This window comes from Sparus aurata, chromosome 3 (assembly GCF_900880675.1).
Source record: "Sparus aurata chromosome 3, fSpaAur1.1, whole genome shotgun sequence".
In the NCBI taxonomy this organism is placed as follows: Eukaryota; Metazoa; Chordata; class Actinopteri; order Spariformes; family Sparidae; genus Sparus; species Sparus aurata.
Window position 1 is genome coordinate 18,272,705 of NC_044189.1, and position 19,934 is coordinate 18,292,638.

The window sequence follows — 19,934 nt, forward strand, 5'->3', positions numbered from 1 at the left end:
TTGAAAAACCCCTCTCACGCTCTCCATGACGAGTTATGGCAGATGGATAGCATATTCAACCATCGCATCATCCCAGCCAGGTGGAAAACTGAACGCTTGAGGCCTTTATAGGGGCTATTGCTTTTGTGAGGTTTAAAGACAGTAATGGTAGGAGGTTACAATAATGCCAGAATGCTAACGTACTAAATGAAACATAATTTCTAGCTCTATAATGTCACCATGCCAGTTTAGTGGGTTAGCACGCTAGCACTTTAGAGCTTATTCTCACCACACAAGTGGTTGATGAATGTGGTTGATGAATGTTAAAATTATGGGAGAAAGTTAATGGATCACCAAAGTTATTAAACTTCACTGCAAATAGTTTAGTGTACTTTACTTCATGTGAAACCATTCAGTGACTTTTGAGATAATTAACTTAAAATTTAAAAATGTCTGTCTCATTGTGTGACTAAACAAAACATCAGGGTAATCCATTTAACAGCTATTGAGGTATTTCAGTGTGGACCATTTTCAATAATAAATCTAATTCCAGAATGTACTCATTTTGATATTTTTTTTATGAAACTCATAGAGCCAATGTTGGCCTGCAAGTTGAGTCCATTAGCAAGCCAGTGCCAGTGCTAACTGGTCCACCTCTGGTCACATTAGTCTTCCCCATCATACCAGTGTTACATTGGGATTCTGAGTATTGTAGCTGAGTATTTAAAATGTGAGCTCAACTGTTTGTTCAAACTGTGAGATGGCGTTTTGTAATATTTCTACATGAAATAAAAGCGGCATTACTTGTAAGATTTCCTCATCTGGGAACTCTTTGTAGATGCTGTTCTCCGGAGTCTCTGGGAGGATTTCCGTAGGGGGAAAGACAGACTTTGGTAGAAATGCCATTGTGTCATCCTGCTCACAAATCCAACTTAGTATTTTGCTTTCCACAGCTGTAACAAAACAAAGACGTGACATAATTAGATAAGTTGACATTATAGGTTGCACTCATCACAAAAAAATAATGTATGGCTGACGTAGTAATCTTTTTTTGAAGTAGTGTCTGGCTTGTTTTTATAGTCTGCCAATGGCACTTCTGTTACTTGTTGACCCACACGCTGTCACCGTGCTTAAAGCAGTGTCCCCCTACACTGAGGTCAAAGTCAAACACATCAATCTGTGAGTTGATATCTGGTGTCTTATCTCTGACCGCTTTAATCCCCACAAGGAAACACTTAACTCAGCACAGCTGGAACTGGGGACCTATGATAATAGCTTCCTGCCTACTCAGAGCTTACAGATGGATACCGGAGGCGTGGCAGCTAGCATTCAGCAACAAAGTGGGAAAAGCACCTCTGGATTTGCGTACAATGCATGATGAAAAAAGGTTTCTTGGATATAATGTCTGTTGGAGTAAGACAAATTTTACAACACCAATGTAGCTAAGAGTTGGGCACTAATATGGTAATATGGTGTCATTATCAATATAGCAAATATGTTCGAAATGCTTTTTCCTATTATGAAACAGTTTGAACCAATGATTTGATTTATGTTTAAAGCAAAATCAGAATAAGCCACATTAGGAGTTAAAAGAAATAAAGAATAAATAATTACCAAGTTACTTGAATGATAATCTGGGTGCTCCCATCTGTCACTTTTCAACAACCGGCCCAACAAAATCCAACGTATATTGAGGCAACTAAGTGGCTAAAAAGTAATAATCAGTTTGTCTAGAATTTGTCTAGAGTTTGTCTTTTTGTATTTATTTTCTTTGAAAATTACTTAGTAGATTTTACTCACTGATTTATAACTGTAGTCTATTTTTTTATACACATCCACAACAATACAGTGTCCCTGAACATCACAAAAGTAGAAACACAGATGTACCCCCTAGTTCATTGATGAACCCCGAGTATAATTTACATTGCTGGTTTGAGATGAAATCACACAACATTTATGCTATTGAGTGTTGCAGAAGTCATAACTCCATCTTTCCTGAAACGTCCAGATAATAGAAATCCCAAACATCCAGACTACTGTTTATTAGAGTCAGTAGGTCATACAGACCCTGTAGTAAATAATCCATGACAATACAATGTCCCCTGGACAATTCTTTCTATATTAATCCCAAACATTCAGATTACTGCTCAGTAGACATAAATAACCTGTAATAGTCAAACTGGTACCAAGTTGTTAATAACTACAGTATAAATTCATTGTAAAATCCAGAATTGTTACCCCCTTATTTTCATGTTTCACGTTTACGTACTGGGAAGTGCCCTGAAGTCATCTATGAGGTAGACGTGCTCGTCATCAGGATCAGAGGCAATTACATTCATCTCTGCCCGGAACAATTCATACAGAGGGTCAGTCCTGTTCACGACTCCTATAGCAAACATCTCAATCCCTTGCTCGTGGGCCTCTGTTGCTGTTTGTTCAAACTGCATGACGTCACGTGAGTCGGCTTGTCCATCCGTTAAAACCACAGCCACCTTCCTCACACCGGGCCGGGAGGCCTGGAACAGCTGGTTGGCTCGATGGATGGCGCTGCCTGTGAAGGTGCCCTCGCCCAGGTAAGGCATCTTTCTGACAGCAGCCTTGATATCATCCTGGCTTGACTGCTGCTGCAGACTGACCACAACCATCTCCACATGGCTGTAGAGGACCACGCCAACACGACTGGCTTCGCGGCTCACCGACACCCGGTCGATAAGGGCATTAACAAAGTCCTTCACCAGCTCAAAGTTTTCTGGTCCAACGCTCTCTGAGCTGTCTATGACAAACACTAGCTCCAGAGGGCTCTCTCTGCACTTGAGACCACAGCCTAGGAAACACATGTAAATTATAACGATAAAATAAAAATGCAAGGGTTGAGTACCCAGGTACCCCAAAAAATTAGAGCAATAAAATATACTGTAATGGGCCTGCAATAATACTACATCACTTCAAAACTGTTAAGAGTACTACTAAAAATGTTTTGTCTTCCCTATAAGCTCTATGACATTTTTAGAATTTTCAGTTGAACTGCATTATTACCACAGATTTCCCTTATTATCCTGATGACTTCTTCTCTCTGCAAACAAAAGAAAAGTAGAGAAAAAAAATGATGTCTTAAATCGAATGTCAAGATACAAAGCTCAGTGTCACTTATGCTAGTAACTTTACTCACCGTTAGCCCTGGCTCCCCCTTTTCTCCATCTCTCCCCTATAAAATAAAAGATTGGGGAATAGAATAATACAACAATGTTGGGCCCTGCTCCATGGGGTCAGTACATGGTGACCTCATGGAAGGGATGCTCTGATAAATTTGGCGCAAACTGGTATCAGCTGTGTCTGCTGCTCAATATAAATATAAATATGTTTGAATCAGAACACCTGGTTAGTGAGTTTAGCATTGCAGTTTCTACTGAATGCTGAGGGCTTTATACTATGAGCTAGCATAGGTAATAAAGACGTGCAAGGCCTGAGTTTATCCAGAAATGCTCCTATAGTTAAACACTGAAAGTTAAACTAGGACTGAAAATACTCCTACCTCAGAGTAGTACATGAGTGCTATTAAGTCAAGTTGTAAATTCTGTACTTTTTAACATTTTGGGATTAAAAAGTCAATTTATCTTCAGTTCCTTTTATCTAACTGATTATGGAAGTGATCAGCAATGATGATCTATTGCTGGGTGTTAATGTACTGTAATGTTGAGTGCTGAATGGAGCTGGAGAGGAATTGATCATTACTTCATGAACATAATGTAACATTACAGAGAGGAGAGGGGGAAAAGTAAAGAGTCTCCAGTGAGTACTGAGTTGACTGATTTACTAGAGCTCAAACAAACAGACGTACACACCCATGCCGTTGCTGTCTAGATTAGGGCAAATATACAGTAAAGAAATCTGGCTGTTTGGGCGAATATAAACTTGAGTGAGCTCAGACCAAGTCAGCTCAGACAAGCTTGCTGTGGGTTAAGTCCAACCACATTTCAGCTCATTTGTAAACAACCACTCTGGGCCAATGAAGACCTTAGTGGAAACAAACGGAAAAATCATGACAGACGTGAAAAACCAGGATGCATTTTAAGTGTTCTCAAGAGGCATGCTATGTTACCATCGGTCCAGTAGATCCAGGTTCACCATAGTCTCCCCTGTCTCCTTTCCTCCCTCGGTCTCCGGGAATGCCTCTATCACCCTGTGTGTGTGAAAGCACTTTCATTACAGCACTGGTCAATCAGAGGCAATGCGTCACAAGTCATGTAAGTACCGGCTCACAAAGTTTCTTTATTGTTTGTACCTTTTCCCCTGGAAGGCCATCTCCTGGTGCCCCCCGAGGACCCATTGGCCCCTGAAACCCGGGCTCTCCCTAAGAATAGAGATTGATAAATTGGTAAGCATTACAAGGGTGTCATCAACATATAGAATTGTAATAAGTCCCTTCCCATGGAGAAAACACTATAAATTAATACAAATAGTAATAATGATAATAATAATAATAATGATGATGATAATAATAATAATAAAGTTTATTATACAGCACCTTTAAAAGCAGTTTACAAAGTGCTTTCACAATTAAGTAAAAGCAGGAAGCAGAAAGACAATATTGCAGAATAAACACATGCTAGCCAAACACAAGGAAGCCTAGTCTAGCTGAGTTAAAACAAGAAGGAAAAACATTAAATGTAAGATGAAAACGTAATGCAAAAAATAGAAAAAAATAAAATCAATAAAGTACAATGAGGGGACGGCATCTCATAACAAATAAAAGCATTAAAGGACGATAAGAAAAAAGACTGCATTTATAAATAGACTGAGAGCAGTAAAAGGAATAGAAAGAAGATGAAACTTCAGTTAGAAAGGGATTACTTCTGCATGAACTGGAGGTATAAGAGAGCCTTTAGGTTGATGCCAGGAAAGGAGGGAGTTGTAGTAATACATTCAAGGAAAGATCAGTGCATGAATACGTTTTTCAGGTCAGAGTGCGATAGTATTGCTTTGATTTTGGAGATGGTTCTTAAATGCACAAAGCAGGAGTGGACAACTCTTTGAATTAAAGCTCTGAATCACGCCAAAAGTTTAAAGCTTAAAACAGTTTAAAAGAGCAGCTAGGCTTTTTGAGTCACCAGGTCTCAGTGGAAGGTATGTCTGTACACCATAGGTAAATTAGTTTTGATTACCTATGGTGGGTGCATAGGATCTCTCTAAAAGGTAAAAATAAAACCAACTAAGTGCAGAGCATTTGAAACCCACTCAAGTTTCAAGGCGGTCAATTAAAATGGCATGATCTACTGACTCAAAAGCAGCACCTAGATCTAAAAGAATTGAAATTGCACTCTCTCCTCTTGTCAGCTGCTATAAAAAGGTCATTTATTACCCGAGGAGGGCAGTTTCTGTGCTGTGTAATGCTCTAAAACCTGACTGAATTTCTCAAAGGTATTATTGTGACACATAAAAGCTAACAGAGACCACTTTTACTAAAACTGAAATTTAGAAACTGGCTTTAAATTATAAAGAACAGTGGGATAGAGCGTGGGTGTCTTGAAAGAAGTTGGACACTAACATGTTTATAGATGGAGAATAACCATTTGAGACTGAGGTGTTTATAATCAATAAAATACTGTGTCAAAAATCTCTGAGAAATTTGGTTGGATAATTTCAAGGCTAAAAGTGCTTGTCTTATGTCTTTTAACTAATTTGTTTCAATTTTAAAATGTCTCATAAAATGGCCAGGAAAGGGTCAGAGCTATAGACAGACTCTAAAACTGTAAATAAAATTCCGGGAATGGAATGATTTGATAAAATTAAGGTAGAATAAAAGGCTGTTTAATTGTCTTTTGATAATTTTCTATTGTGTCTTTCCAGATCTCATAAAATATGTATCAACTTAAGTCTGTTTTTAATTCGTCTGTGGATTCACTAAGCCAAGGCTGTGGCATTTTAAATGGCCCTTTGACACTAGTCATGGGTGGTCTGACAGATGTGATTAAAAGGGAGATCAACTCCTCTATGTTAAGATTTAAATTAAAAGCAATTAAAGATGCCAATGCTGAATAAAACCAGTCTGTGATCAGACACAAATATATATTCTTAGTATCAAGTTTAAAAGGATAGAAATGTTAAAAGAATCTACAGTATCCATAAAATATGTGCCAAGAGACTTCTTATCTTATCTTAAATAAGAATATTGTCGTACTTGGACACAAGATAACAAAAAGACTCTAGAGAATCTAAAGTGTATCATAAAAACAAGATATTCAAAAGATGTGCGTAATGGAGGTGCATTTAAAATCTTTCTTGTGAATGACAGAACCAGCAACATGATCCAGCTGAAATAAATGTGTGATTGTCTTGACCTTGCCAAGTATTTTTCATTTCCTACCTTTGGTCCCTGGATGCCCTCTCCTGGAGGCCCTGGCAGACCCGGTGGACCTGGTTGCCCTGTGGAGCCCTGGAAATACAATACAAATGTTAAGATAAACTGCTTATAATATTCTGATATGCAAAGCAAATGGTTTATAACAACAATAAAAAAATATATTTAACTCCCTTTGTACTGCATATTCAAACACTGACCTTTGTTCCGTAAAGTCCAATTCCAGGAGGACCCGATGGCCCCGGCACCCCTGGTAAGCCTCTGTCACCCTAACACAAGATAAACAAAACAAACTCAGACTAGAATACTTTCAACTATTTATGCATTTTATGTAGCCCACTATTTTTTATTGTTTGTTGCATTTAAACTTTGGTCCCAGAACTTCCAGTCTGTATCATAGACAATACTGAACACAAATCACAGTGTAACACTTGTGCCTCACCTTCGATCCAGTTAGTCCTTTCCCTTCTGGTCCCATTTCTCCTTGCACCCCTGGTAAGCCAGGCAGCCCCTAATTATGATGAAAAAGATGTTTTGTACATGCCCATTAAATATGACGATAACTGTAGCCCTCAATTTTGATGACCGTATCCTTTAACCTGTGGTCCTGGGAATCCATCTCCCTTCTTTCCTGGTGGCCCCACAGGCCCAAGATTTCCTTTGTTACCCTGAAGTAGGAGCAGATGAGCAGTCAGAATATGGAGAGGGGGACAGAAAGAAATATAATACTGTTTTAACTATATTTTAGCAATATGAGGACTCTTTGATAAGCTGATGAACAAGTAGCTTTTTGGAATCCACTGGACCTACACAAAGTGAGACCAAGGTTACGGACCCACGTAGTAAGCTGGCGGACACACAAGTTTTTCGAGGAACAAGGTTCACTTATATATCATTCTGTAACACAGGGTTATCCATTGTGTCGTCCCTTTATGCGACTCACAAAAAAAAATAAGTGCAGAGTGAATGGTGGAGGATGAATTTATGATGACGTGAGGAAAAGCCTGAGAAAAGAAGTTGCTCAGCAGAGGATACTTATGTATCGCTTGTCAGATGGTAGCGCATGCTGAGGAGTCAAAAACTGTGCTCCCACCACAGACAGTATTCTTTCAGTATTTTCGACTGGTTGTTGCCACGACTTCAGAAGTATCCCCCTTTAATTTTTCCAGCAGTTGTGAAACAACATACAAGCCTTCTCTTGGTCTTGAGAAGCTGCAGCATTTATTAACTGACATGCCGTGCCTATACTACACATTTACCAGTGTGACAACTCACTGCTAACCTTTTCCTCTTCTCTGCTCACAGACAGCAGACCGTCCAACAGCAGCTGAAAGTCCGACCCAAACAGCCGATGTAAGATGTACTAAAGTGTGCTGCAGGTGCCACTGCCATTGTGCACAGGAATATGGTAGTTGCTCAATTAAATGACTGTAGTGCCAAAGGACACACCTGTCTGGCAGCAACTTACCAATGCACCAAAATGTTTTAAAATGCAGTCAACATTTCAATGGATAGATTTATTTTTAGGAGTGCCGTTTAGGTGGCTAACATATGTCCTGCTGCTGATACCGTTTACAATGCTTGTCGGTGCTACGCTCAGCTTCTCCACGCGGGGAGAGCTGATCGTCAGTTACTGCAGGTAACACACTGACGAAGGATAACACCCCACGTCAAAAGACCCAACTATCCCTTTACTATCCTACACTGAGTCAGTTAGTCAGTCACTCAGTCACTCAGTCACTCAATTCTGCAGCTATATATATATATATATATATACTTTGCTCCGGTACAGCCAAAAATAAACTTACCTGTAGGTGGGTACATTAACATACAGTGTGTTCAAAATCATAATTACTTTGTCTTGAGAACTGAACACTCACAAAGATGACAAGAAAATATGTGAGATCAGCTCACTGTTTGTAGGGGGATTAAATAATATCTGTTTATGTTACCTTTGGTCCGATGATTCCTACCCCAGGTTCTCCAACAAGTCCAGTAGGTCCTACAGGGCCGGGATCTCCCTTTCAAGTGAAATACAGCACTGTTATTCATATTTATTATAATACTGTCATACTGTTATTTCACAAGATACTGACTGTCACATAATGTCAGACATAGATGATTTTTTTATACATTCCCCACGAAACAGTGTTTTGTGTTTTATGTAAGACAGCTCCAAACATAGTCATGTTAGTTATGGTCAAAAGTTTTGTTGGCTACAAAACATCCCCTAACTAGCGTGTGGTTAGGAAGATAATGACTGAAATACATTTTTTGGGTGAACTGTTCCTTTAATGCTTTGCCATATACAATCTATAAGGAATGGGTTTTAAACTTGTTTCATTTGCGCCATCACTCATATCTTTACTGATGACCTATTTTTTCTATCTTATTCCTGAAATTACAAATTCATGTTTAACTATTTCTAAATAGTTGATGAATGCAGGGTGTCAGTCACAGTGTCTTTCAGGGTGAGTCTGTGTGTTACTGATTTATTGGGTGTCATCACCTTTTGTCCTGGTAAACCATGTCCAGCAGGTCCAGGTAGGCCCGTCATTCCTGGACTGCCAGGCTCTCCCTGATCAACAGAGTCGGTAAAATGAAAGATAATAAGCTGCCAGCAAACAAATTCTTTTGTCAAGGCCGTGCAAGCAGAGCTAACATTTCTCAATGTACAAATTCCGTTGTCTCTTAGGCTTCCATAAGGCTCCGATCCGTACAGATTCTGAAGCATAATCTTCCATAAAAGCTGCTAATAGGTGATTTACCAGTGTGCACTATTAAAGTCTGACAATTCCAATGCAAGTATTTGAAAGAAGACATAAAAAAATTACTGGTATTGTTATGCATTACCACAGATTTTCTTGATAACTATCTGTCTGGACAGACATTTTTAGCATTTCATCTACTATTCTAAGACTGCCCTGCATAACCTCTTCATATTCTGTATAACCTCTTCATATTTTCAGAATATTAAGATATCACAGTGCATTTACCCTATCAAATGCTATAAAGTCACAGCTTTTTCCCATTAGACATCAAATTTTATCGTAATTATCTTGACTGACTTACGACCAAAAATGTGTTTTGTGAGGTAACAATAACCTTGACCTTTGACCTTTGGCCACCAAAATCTAATCAGTTCATCCTTAAGTCTAAGTGAACATTTGTAGCTAATTTGAGGAAATTCCTTCAAGGTGTTCTTGAGTCAACGTGTTCACAAGAATGGGATGGACTGACCAAAGACTTAAAGCTTCCAGCCACAGCTGGCTCAGAGGCATACAAACCAAATCACCTAACCTATGTTTGTAATAAGCCATGACAGTTGTGCACTTAAAGAGTTGAAGTTTGCATGTGACTATGAAATAGAAGCCCTAATCATTATATTTAGTTTGTTGTGGAATCCTCCCAGTACTGCATTATCTGCCCTGTCTTTTAACATGACTGTGAAAGTCACCAGCTGTCACGTGGGACTACTCTCAAATAACAGGAGTAATAAAGGAGTCATACAGACTGCTTCAGCCAAGACCTTAAATGTAGTAACAATCAGTAAACATGAGCTGATCTCAAGCCTCTGTGTTATTGTGACAGCTGTCTGAACCTGACCTTAGCTTAACAACACCCAGTGCTGGATTTCCCACCTACAGCAAACAGACATGTGGACCAGACACTGAGAGGAAACCTGTATTTACCATACCTTAGCTCCAGCAGGTCCAGATGGGCCTGGAGACCCTGAAAGTCCTCTAGGGCCACGGTCACCTCTATCTCCCTGTGGAAACACACACGCACACACCAACACACACATGCACGTACAGTGTCATACATCTCTGTGCAAAAAATTAATCAGTCAACTTTGCATGTGTACGCCAGCAGAGCCATTGTCTGTACATGCGTGTAAATATGCATGAGTTACATAATGCATTTGTTTTTCCTGTTTGCATGTTGAGGTGAATAAGACGCAAGTAATATTACAACAAATCAATGTGTCATCTGGTTGAACAAAGAGTTACCAGGATATCATGTAATACCTATGTCAAACTCAGGACACCATATTTTTCCAGCATGGGACAATCTGTATTCTAAACCAAGCTGGTCTCCCTATGAAAACAGGCCAGCGTAACAAAATAGACAAACAAGCAGGCTTTCTGTGAAACGTTATCCAGCAAAGTCCATTCGACACATTTGACTACAAAGCAAGGTTTCTCTGTCTGTCAGTCCTTCTGACCGTTCATCCAATCTACTTCACACTTGGCAGGTTTGTTGCTGAGCATTCAAGGATGTGCAGTGTCCACTTTGATGCGATGTGGACACGCAACACTTGGAATATTTAAACATTTTTGCATAATCAGTGAACACTGACACTATCCTTTATGAGTGGCTGCCCAATGTGAGTGGAGCATGCACAAGTCACATTTGCCATTTTGGACAAATTACAAACATAACTGCAAGTTAGTTTATGACTCTGATTACATTTGCTAATTGTCTAAGATAACAACGAACAAAAAAGATTTTAAGACCTCTTCTTGTTCTAAATTTTCTTTTTGTTAACCTAGCAGCGGGGATGCGGCTTCTTCATTGAGAGCTGAGGCCACACCCCCGACAGTTTTCTGAAAAAACTTTGTATGGTAGTGTATGAAGAAAAACAAACACATTTTTGACCCAGTTTGAACTGTGCTTTAAACTACACATATGATGTTTGTCATTTTTAAAAAAGAAAACCTCCAAGTCAAGAAAGTGGCAGTTTATCATTGAACTAATTCAACATAAGACTGTGAAAATACTTAATTATCAAGACTAGACAGCATTAGTCACAAAATACCCTTTCACATGACTGCATTTGTCAACATTTGGTGACGGATGCTGAGCGAGGCGATGTAGTTCACTTAGCGGCTTAACACAAAACCAGATGATATTTTACTTTATCTATGACAAACTGTGACTTTCTTGCATTGGAAAATGATCTTTGAAATGGACATATGTGTGACTCATGTCACAACTCAAACAGGATAATTTGTCTCGCTCCATTCACTACCATACATATGTTTTCTGAAATAAGGTCCAATGAGGTCCACCGGAAAAGGCTTGGCTTTCTACCACTCTGCAGACTGAAACTGGACTCACACATGTTCCCTCCCACATGATCTCATGGGGAAGCAGACGTAAACAAAATGGGGATTCATTTTGGTGCAACAACTTGTTGAAGTAATGCATTGCAGTCAGAAAAAAAAAGCAGAAGGATAAACAAGTCTGGATGAGTGGGGAGATGCTAGCTAGCTCACGTTAGCCACAAGTGCTACAACGTTTACTGTTGCTTGGCAGCACCATCTCTCATTGGTTGTTGTGGTCCTACTCAGAAAGTACCGATGTAATTTTACAAATTTTTGAATTGCAAATATCAAACATGTTTGATACCTGATACCAGGGTGGCCCTAATGAGTGTGTGAGCAGCTCAGGAGGCTTCAGACTGGATTATTAAACCCCTCACATTACCGTTTTGAGTAACGTTTTGAACAGGCACTGCACTAGTTTAAAAAAAACAGCAATCAAGAGGAGGGCAGGTAGATGAAAATGCATAAATAAAAACTGCTTTAAAGCAGTTGTTTTCTAACAAGAAATTCCCCCCACACAAAGGTTTGTTAGCGAAAGAGTGACATCAATAAAGATATGTACCTTTAGATACTGTAAATTTTGCAGGGATTCCACGGGGGTACTTAATTATTCAACAATTGCTGTATATTTGATGTAGTTATTCCTTTGTCACAATGAAACCCCAACAGAATAACTAACTGAGAAACTCAGTGCTGAAGTTCTGGCTATGACCCTGCAAACTAATTTTCAAGTTTTATGATGGCCCCTCATTTACTGAGTTTGACACCCCTTCTCTAAGAGACAAGAACTATAATACTTGGGCGACAGTTGCCGCTGAATAAGGATTACCTTTTCTCCAGGAATGCCTTTCCCTGGGTCTCCCTCTAGGCCCCGCAGACCTGGCAACCCCATCTCTCCCTAGTTTAAATAGCAGATCAAATGGCATCAAACAAAAAAACATATTATAGTAAATCACAAAATTGTCTTTGATGCGTGTGTGTGTTCTGAACATTGAAATTAACTCGAGGTAAGTTAATGATCAGATAAAATTGTGAGCTGATATGGTGAGGCATTTTTAAACATGTATCACTAACTAAAGAGCAGCATACTCCCACTTCTGGTGTAGGTAAGTTAAAGTTAAAAGACGAAATAAAGCAGCTGAAACACTACTTTGTTTCTAAAATGTCTTAAGTTAATACAAGTCTCTCAGAGAGCGGCAGTTTTGCTGTTGTTGTGATTGTTGTTATGTCTCTAACAGTTTACTTGATAGGTATATTCAAAATCGACATTTAATTTCAGATCGGACCTTGTAATTTTACAAAATGTGACCTTTGACCTCCAGTCACAGACTCACCTTAGACCCAACAGCTCCATCTTCACCAGGAATGCCAGGTATCCCAGGTGAACCATCAGGCCCCGACTCTCCCTGGGAAAGCCAAAATGTATTTAAAAGTTCTCGGTCTCACTGTTCATTCTATCGAACTTGCTTTTATTTAGTTTATTTATTTGGTTGTCTTACCTTTGGTCCTGACTCACCAACACCCCTCCCTCCTTGAAGTCCAGGCTCTCCAGGGAAACCCTGGTCACCCTAGGAAGTAACCATCAAATCACTGATAAAAAGCCAGAGTGCATAAGGTGTTTTTAGTAGAGCCTGACCGATACGCAATTTTTGGGGGTGGTGCCAATGCCGATATTACAGTGTCAATTTTAAAGGTTGACTTTACTTTTAAAAAGTCAGGCAACTGATTACCTTAAAATTACCAAGTACAGTGTAATATTGAATCTAAGTTGTATGAGCTAAAAAGTTTTTACCACTTAAAATTCTTAAAATTCACAAATTAAAAATTCTGATATCAATATATCAGCAGATACTCACACATTATTTGCAGTGATTACTCATATGTGGTTATCAAACACTTAACAGTAATGATAACGGCCAACCGATATATCAGTTGGGCGCTGGTTTTTAGTGCTCATACTGTACAGTGTCACATATATTTAATTACTTAAGCATTTAAAAGACTTAGAAAAAGAAAGCTGTATACGTTTTAAATATACTGTATGCTGTGTTGATCCCACAAGGTGAAGAAGTTTTGCAGGGGAAAAAACACTTAGACAACACTGGAATATTATAGCTTTCCTATAGACAATGTAAAAGCCACAGGGTAAACTCTCTTCTGATACCTTGCTATTTACCTTTGGTCCGACTATACCAAGTCCAGGAGGTCCTCTCGGCCCAGAAGGCCCAACAGGCCCTTGTTCACCCTGAAAAGCCACAGAGAAACTTCATGGTATAAAAAGTAGTTACAACAATAAGGGAAAAACATTGGAAAGAAGATTCCTAACATTTTCATTAGCCTTGCCTTTTCTCCTTGGATGCCCGCCCCTGGAAACCCCACCAAACCCGGCAACCCAGAGGCTCCTGTGTTTCCCTGGTGGTCAGACAGGTGAGAGGTCAGATCGGTCATAACATCACAGGTTTCCACTATACATGTGTCAGTGTTCCCTATCATGTTTAATCGTACCTTATCACCTTTGTACCCGACTCCTGTAGGTCCACGGCTGCCCTTGGGACCCTCGTACCCCCTGTCACCCTGTAAGAGACACGCCAGGAAGGTTGACCATAATCAAACAAAGATATTTTGTCTTTTTTTAAATTCATAATTTACATGTTAAGGGCTGGTAGTAGCTTTTGAATGCCTTTCACATAAATTCTGATCGGGTAAATCTGGTTTCTGATTTTCTGAACCACTACATGCAAATTATTAATTATAAATAGAGCAGGACTTTCAAATGTGTATTTATTGTGTCCCTTTGTTTGGAAGAGGTTTGTGATTGTTTTGGAAATGTTAATCCCCGTACATCACGTAAGAATTCTGGTTGAAATCTTTCCAAACTAAAATGATCAATAGAATGAGAGGGAAAACAGCTTTGATGTAATGACATCTATGTATTGTGTTGCAAAGCATCTTTAGCATGCTAACCAGCCAGCCCCATCCTATCACAGCACTTTGAGCTCCCAGCCCGGACTGCTAGCTGTATGCCTAACTGAGAGCAGTAACAGTTGGCAGCATTTAGCTGTGTCTTTAATATAATGCCCCCTATTTGTTTTGAGTGTGTCTTCAACAGGTAGACAATTCTTAAATATACCTCACCTTTAAATAAATGATATATAAAAGGCTACATGCATGTTGTAGTGAACCAACTTGTCCTGGAACTTACCTTGGGCCCTTGGAGACCCTCACCTGGAAACCCTGGAGATCCTTGCATACCTGGTGGCCCTGCTGGACCCTAAAAATTAAATGAACAGATATTATATGAGATAAGTGACTGTATACCGAAAGTACTAAAACATTCCATAAAGGCTAGCTGTATTGTTGACAGTAACTTGTGTTTTACCCTGCATTTGTTGTGTAAGACATTATTTAAACCTGTAGTGAAATTTCAGCACCCACTTGACCCAGACAATATGTGCGCTAATGCTTTTAGCTTAACGAACATTTCGGCTTTAATAAGGGTGTAAATAGTACATTAAAATCAATTTGGAACCTTAGACCCGGAATAGCTGGAAGCAGGAGCTGTATGGAGCAGTTTTATGTTTTTTATCATTTTTATTTCAAACCAGCTACCTCAGTTGTTTAGGAGAATGTTTTGCCATAGATAAATAAAAATGGATCCCTGTTTTTCTTTAACTGAAACATTTCAGAGCTATGAAGTGTTCAGCAGTGGTAATTCTTCAGCTAGATATACACTTTGAATATTCAAATGACTCGTTGTTTCTATTTTTCTTATCAATCAAAGAAAATAGCAGTGATATGTAAGTTTCACATTTTTAGCACTCTAGTGCAATGGATTTGACAGGACGTTAGAGTAAGGGTTGTGTTTAAAGCTTTGTTATTGGTCACCACAGATTGCTATCCACGTGTATTTATTTAACACCTACAGACAAATGCAGACATGTAGCTGATTAAAAAGGGGGGGGGGGGGGGGGGGGGGCAATAATGTGTCTGTTCCACAACAGAAAAAAAAAAATCACAGGTGCATACTGAAATTCACTTACAATATCTGAACCAATTGCTCTCTAGCACTGATTGAACATCACCATGGTTGATGGTATTGGTAAGAATATATTAGCTATAAGAGCAGTCAGTGTAACACCATAACAGTACTGTTACACATACCCAGCCTAGTTGGGAACAATTATTCTTTTACATTCATTAAACTATCATTGGTAAATTTATTTTATAATACAGTTCATGGTGTTAGATGTGATGCCTAATCTAACCGGTGTTCCTGGTTCGCCCCTTCCCATTGGTCCAGGAGGACCTGGTCTTCCATGGTTCCCCTTGTCACCCTGAAAAAATAATTTTACAGATTAGAGACAGAGAAGTACACAGGACATGCAATCAATAAATGCTATTTTGAATTAAAATAATACTATTAAAATGTAGGTAATATTAAACCTAAATGTACCTTTGGTCCAGGGAACCCAACGCCGTTATCTCCTGGTGGTCCAGGTACACCCCTCAGTCCTCGGTCACCCTTTTAGAGGAAAGAAAAAGAAGTTAACAAACATGCCAGCAGCTTCAACCTGTCAACATACTGATTAACTTGATGTATTTTAAACTTTATGGCCACAATTCTTACCTTAGATCCAGATTGCCCCTCTGGACCCTGGTCTCCAGGTCCTCCCCTGGCTCCCTGAGACAGGAACAGAACAGGAAAGGACAGATAAATACACAGGAATCCAGGGGGAGCAAAAGTGAGGGAACACATCAAAAATCCACAGTGCCTGGAGCACATTGGACAACACCTGGGGGCTAGCAGCTAAAACTTGCAGTGGTTGATATTTGCACCAGGAGAAGCAGCAATTATGTAAGGCGGCGTGTTACTTCAGCATGAAATCATGAGGTCATCAATATTATGATTCAGCTTTTCCTTTTTCAACAGAACTGCATGAAAGTTAAAGTAATATGGCTGGGAAATGAATGATTTACAGTAACAGGAAGAAAAAAACTGCGTGTGCACCACTTGTCTGAGCAGCTGACTTTATCTGCAGTGGTTCCGGGACAAAATATTATAGCGCAAAAGCCGAAAAAGTTTTCTTTTTCCTTGTTTGTTATTTTAGTTATATAAATGTATTTTCGCATGCTGTTCAATTACTGCTAGACCATCCTGCCAAGTGCGTGCATTATTGGAAATGTTCGGATTACACAAGTTGAAAGCAATCCCATGCAACACAAGACAAAACCAAAAACCATTGGCTAATATTTTCCGTATTTCCGCAAATGTGGAGGTGCCCTTGGAGTGGAGGGAAATTAGAGGGAAATTTTGGTGAAGCGATGATAATATCTAGTCCCCGTTGAGTCCGCTTTGAATGCTCCATAGATCGTGTCATTTCCCAAACTGAATAAATACTGCACATACAAACACACAAAAATCCTGAAAAAAAAATAAAATTCCACGGACAGATTTAGGCAGGGTACTACGTATCTACAATGTATTGACTTCACAGTGTTGAAAAGTCCAAACGTTGAAATGTATAGGAAAACTATCGATGTAATCATCTCTAAAATTCTCAACATGTTTTCAGCTCATGAAATATTCTGCTTCAGTATTCTTTATTATTATCTTGGGAGGTGAGAGAGCCCAAACATATCATTAGCATTACAGTGCAATCTTTTTGTTCTTGCTGAATGGGCACTGGCCCTCCCAACTGACTCTCCCAGCCCCACCTCACTCATCTGGCGGCAGTGGGGCTGTTGAATCAATGACCGATTTTTATCCTGCATTTTGTCGTTCACTGATACAAAGAGCAACAGACAGATCTGGAGAGGGAGAGCCACTTTGCGAGTTCTCTAAACTCCGATCAAACTATCTAAACTTGGTAGTGCTGATAAAATATCAACCAAGAATCTGTCAGTGATCTGCCTCTTCATCCCCCAACATGTGAGGAGCATTTTGAGTGTAGTGCTTAGCTAATATAGAGAGAGCTTTTGATTCTGTCCTTGTCATGATCGTATCTATGAAGATCAACTCAAAAGAGCTCCTGATGTATATAAAGAAATTAACACAATGTAGATCCCACAAGTTACAGTGTGGTTGTGAGGCAAGGAAGGCTCTAGGAGGTAGACAGTTAGCCACAGCAAACTTCAAACTAGTATAATCCCAAAGAAAATGAATATTTGCATAAAATAAATGAAAATATATATATAAAAAAGATTTGATTAAATGGGACAAAACATGCATAAATTATATCATGTCATAATTTGACATTGTTATGTAAAACTTTAATGACAGTGATATTGTTGGACTGGTGGATAATACTGTGATACAGCCTGCTCTCACTCCCAACTCATCCAATACAGCAGCGTGGGCAGTTTCCATGTGCTTCTAAGTCTATGCTGTGTGGCTTTATTAAGTGAACGTACATAAATGATGTAACTTAACATCACTTGCGCTACATGACATGAGTTACTTATGTTCAGAGACTGGAGGAAATTATTTTGACCCAGTATGATCCTTTCATACTTCCCTGAACCTAACCAGGTTGTTTTGGTTTCTAAACCTAACCAAACCACAATGCATGAATTATTTGTCAGCAAACTTTATTTGGAAAGTGTAACCAGATGTTGCATATCAAATATTATTGCCAACTTGAGTGCGGAGCCCCTCACATGCAAAAACTGACTCTAGACGGGTGGGTAGAGCGTCACAGTTTGAAGCCAAAGGCCACTGAACAGGCTGCTGTATTTGACAAGTTGGGAGTGAGAATGTGTTGGATAGACTGTGATCACAGGTTTAAGAATACATTTTTGACAGTGTGCGTAGGTACATTTCATGGGAACTGGAGACAGATCAGGACGTAGAACCTAATGGGACTCTGACGATGACTGCTGTCATTCAGCTGATGCTGAAGGGGGCAGCGAGCATTTAAGGAGAAAGGGAATGGATAACATGTGCCCAAATCCTAATCCTCTGGGACAACGTCTGCTCAAAGACTACAACCAAACATTGCAAGCTTGGATTCCCCGCTTAGAAAGGCAACATTAGGAGCGGGATAAGACCTAATCCACAGCTCACATTCCACAAGTGCAGAGCAGGAGATGGACTCAGAGTGTGTGGTTTCCACCGCAGCACTGATTGTTTCAGTGCGGATGTGGAGGGACAAAGGAATCTTTCAATTTGACCACACACCCATTCAAGGGTATAAAGAGCCCTTTTCATTTTTGTACATTAAAACCTGTCTTTATCACAGGTGGACTATGTAATGGTAATATTACGCTCTTAATCGAAACATTTACATTTAAGGTTGCCTGCTACAGGACATATGTTATCAGTGAACCAGTCAATCTGAGAGTCCATTCTGCTAGGTTGAACAAAAACTAACCACACACTTGGACAGGCCAATATTTTGAGAAACGCACTTAATCAATGTCTTTCTGATAGTAAAAGTGAAATAATTCGTAACAGCCTCAAGTCTCTCTGTCAAGTACAGAGCTGGAGTCAAGATGTAGTTAGTAGTTGGCCTAGCTTAGCATAAAGACTGTAGGCAGGGGGAAAAAGCTAGTCTGGCCCTGTACAAAAACATTACACCTGCCAAAACCTTTGAAGCACACTGATTTACACATGGAATCTTGTTTGTTTAACCTGGAGACAAAGAGAAATGTAAAAATGACTTTTTGTGGTTTTAGGTGGACATACATGCCGGAACAATTTCTTGGCATCAACAATTGATCTGTCAACTCAGTCCTTCTGAAATGTTCTGTATCTCTGCTTATAGCACACATTGCCAGTTATTGTCGTTAGTGATATCGCTGTATTGGTGTTGTTCTTGGAACATCATAATTAATGTTGTTCAAGCATAGGGTTTGGTATTGTTGGAATTTTACAGATTTGGATTCAGAATTTGGTTCTGCATAGCGATTGTGGTTCTTATTATTACCAGAGATTAAATTGGGCCGGAGCCCTCCGGAGCTCAGCTCCGCCTCCTCACCTCGTCAGTACAGCCAGCAGGAGCTGAGCTCCCTCTGCTTCAGTGTTTCATTGTAATCATGGGTGTAACTACCATTATATAACTTTGTAAAATCATTAATTTGGATCCCCATCAAAACATCAGCCTGTTCACTCAGCGCTGTTTTCAGAGCGCTGTGTCAGAGCTTCATTACTGAATCCGTTCCGCTCATTTATTGAGATAAAACCTGAACCAATGAAACTCCAGTCCATGTTTTCACTGCTACCGGCATCTTCTCGCATACCACGCAAGTGCACGCGCACACACGGTGCTGCTGACGCACAGAAGGTGGATGAAGTAAATGTCACAGTAAAATGTTAACTTTGTTAATTTACTGAAACTAAATGTCTGTATTTTTCACCTTTTTGTTTCTGTGATGAAGTCTCTACATAGCTAATGCTACGTTAGCAAATTGTGAAAAGATGAGAAGGGCGAGTAGTTTTCATTTGATTAACCGCCCTCCTCATTAGCTAAACGTAGACGAGCTAATGCTAA

The 19,934-nt window shown here is 39.5% G+C and overlaps 1 protein-coding gene across 3 annotated transcripts in view; it reads right to left on the minus strand.

The window, feature by feature from the left end:
- The window catches only part of col28a1a (collagen, type XXVIII, alpha 1a), a 33,706-nt gene that overhangs the window by 4,204 nt on the left and 9,568 nt on the right, over nucleotides 1–19,934 (minus strand). For 2 of the 3 annotated variants that reach the window (XM_030411233.1, XM_030411236.1), the window contains exons 11-33: nucleotides 16,073–16,126; nucleotides 15,899–15,967; nucleotides 15,711–15,779; nucleotides 14,648–14,716; nucleotides 13,951–14,019; nucleotides 13,789–13,857; nucleotides 13,610–13,690; nucleotides 12,945–13,013; nucleotides 12,780–12,851; nucleotides 12,275–12,343; nucleotides 10,035–10,106; nucleotides 8,847–8,915; nucleotides 8,290–8,358; nucleotides 6,937–7,005; nucleotides 6,780–6,848; nucleotides 6,538–6,606; nucleotides 6,344–6,412; nucleotides 4,262–4,330; nucleotides 4,079–4,159; nucleotides 3,149–3,184; nucleotides 3,016–3,052; nucleotides 2,249–2,803; nucleotides 784–932 (exon numbers count right to left, since the gene is read on the minus strand). In XM_030411233.1, coding sequence (XP_030267093.1) covers nucleotides 784–932; nucleotides 2,249–2,803; nucleotides 3,016–3,052; nucleotides 3,149–3,184; nucleotides 4,079–4,159; nucleotides 4,262–4,330; nucleotides 6,344–6,412; nucleotides 6,538–6,606; nucleotides 6,780–6,848; nucleotides 6,937–7,005; nucleotides 8,290–8,358; nucleotides 8,847–8,915; nucleotides 10,035–10,106; nucleotides 12,275–12,343; nucleotides 12,780–12,851; nucleotides 12,945–13,013; nucleotides 13,610–13,690; nucleotides 13,789–13,857; nucleotides 13,951–14,019; nucleotides 14,648–14,716; nucleotides 15,711–15,779; nucleotides 15,899–15,967; nucleotides 16,073–16,126 — 2,103 coding nt within the window. The remainder of the gene's footprint in view (nucleotides 1–783; nucleotides 933–2,248; nucleotides 2,804–3,015; nucleotides 3,053–3,148; nucleotides 3,185–4,078; nucleotides 4,160–4,261; nucleotides 4,331–6,343; nucleotides 6,413–6,537; nucleotides 6,607–6,779; nucleotides 6,849–6,936; nucleotides 7,006–8,289; nucleotides 8,359–8,846; nucleotides 8,916–10,034; nucleotides 10,107–12,274; nucleotides 12,344–12,779; nucleotides 12,852–12,944; nucleotides 13,014–13,609; nucleotides 13,691–13,788; nucleotides 13,858–13,950; nucleotides 14,020–14,647; nucleotides 14,717–15,710; nucleotides 15,780–15,898; nucleotides 15,968–16,072; nucleotides 16,127–19,934) is intronic. The other variant, XM_030411235.1, reaches the window with a different exon arrangement.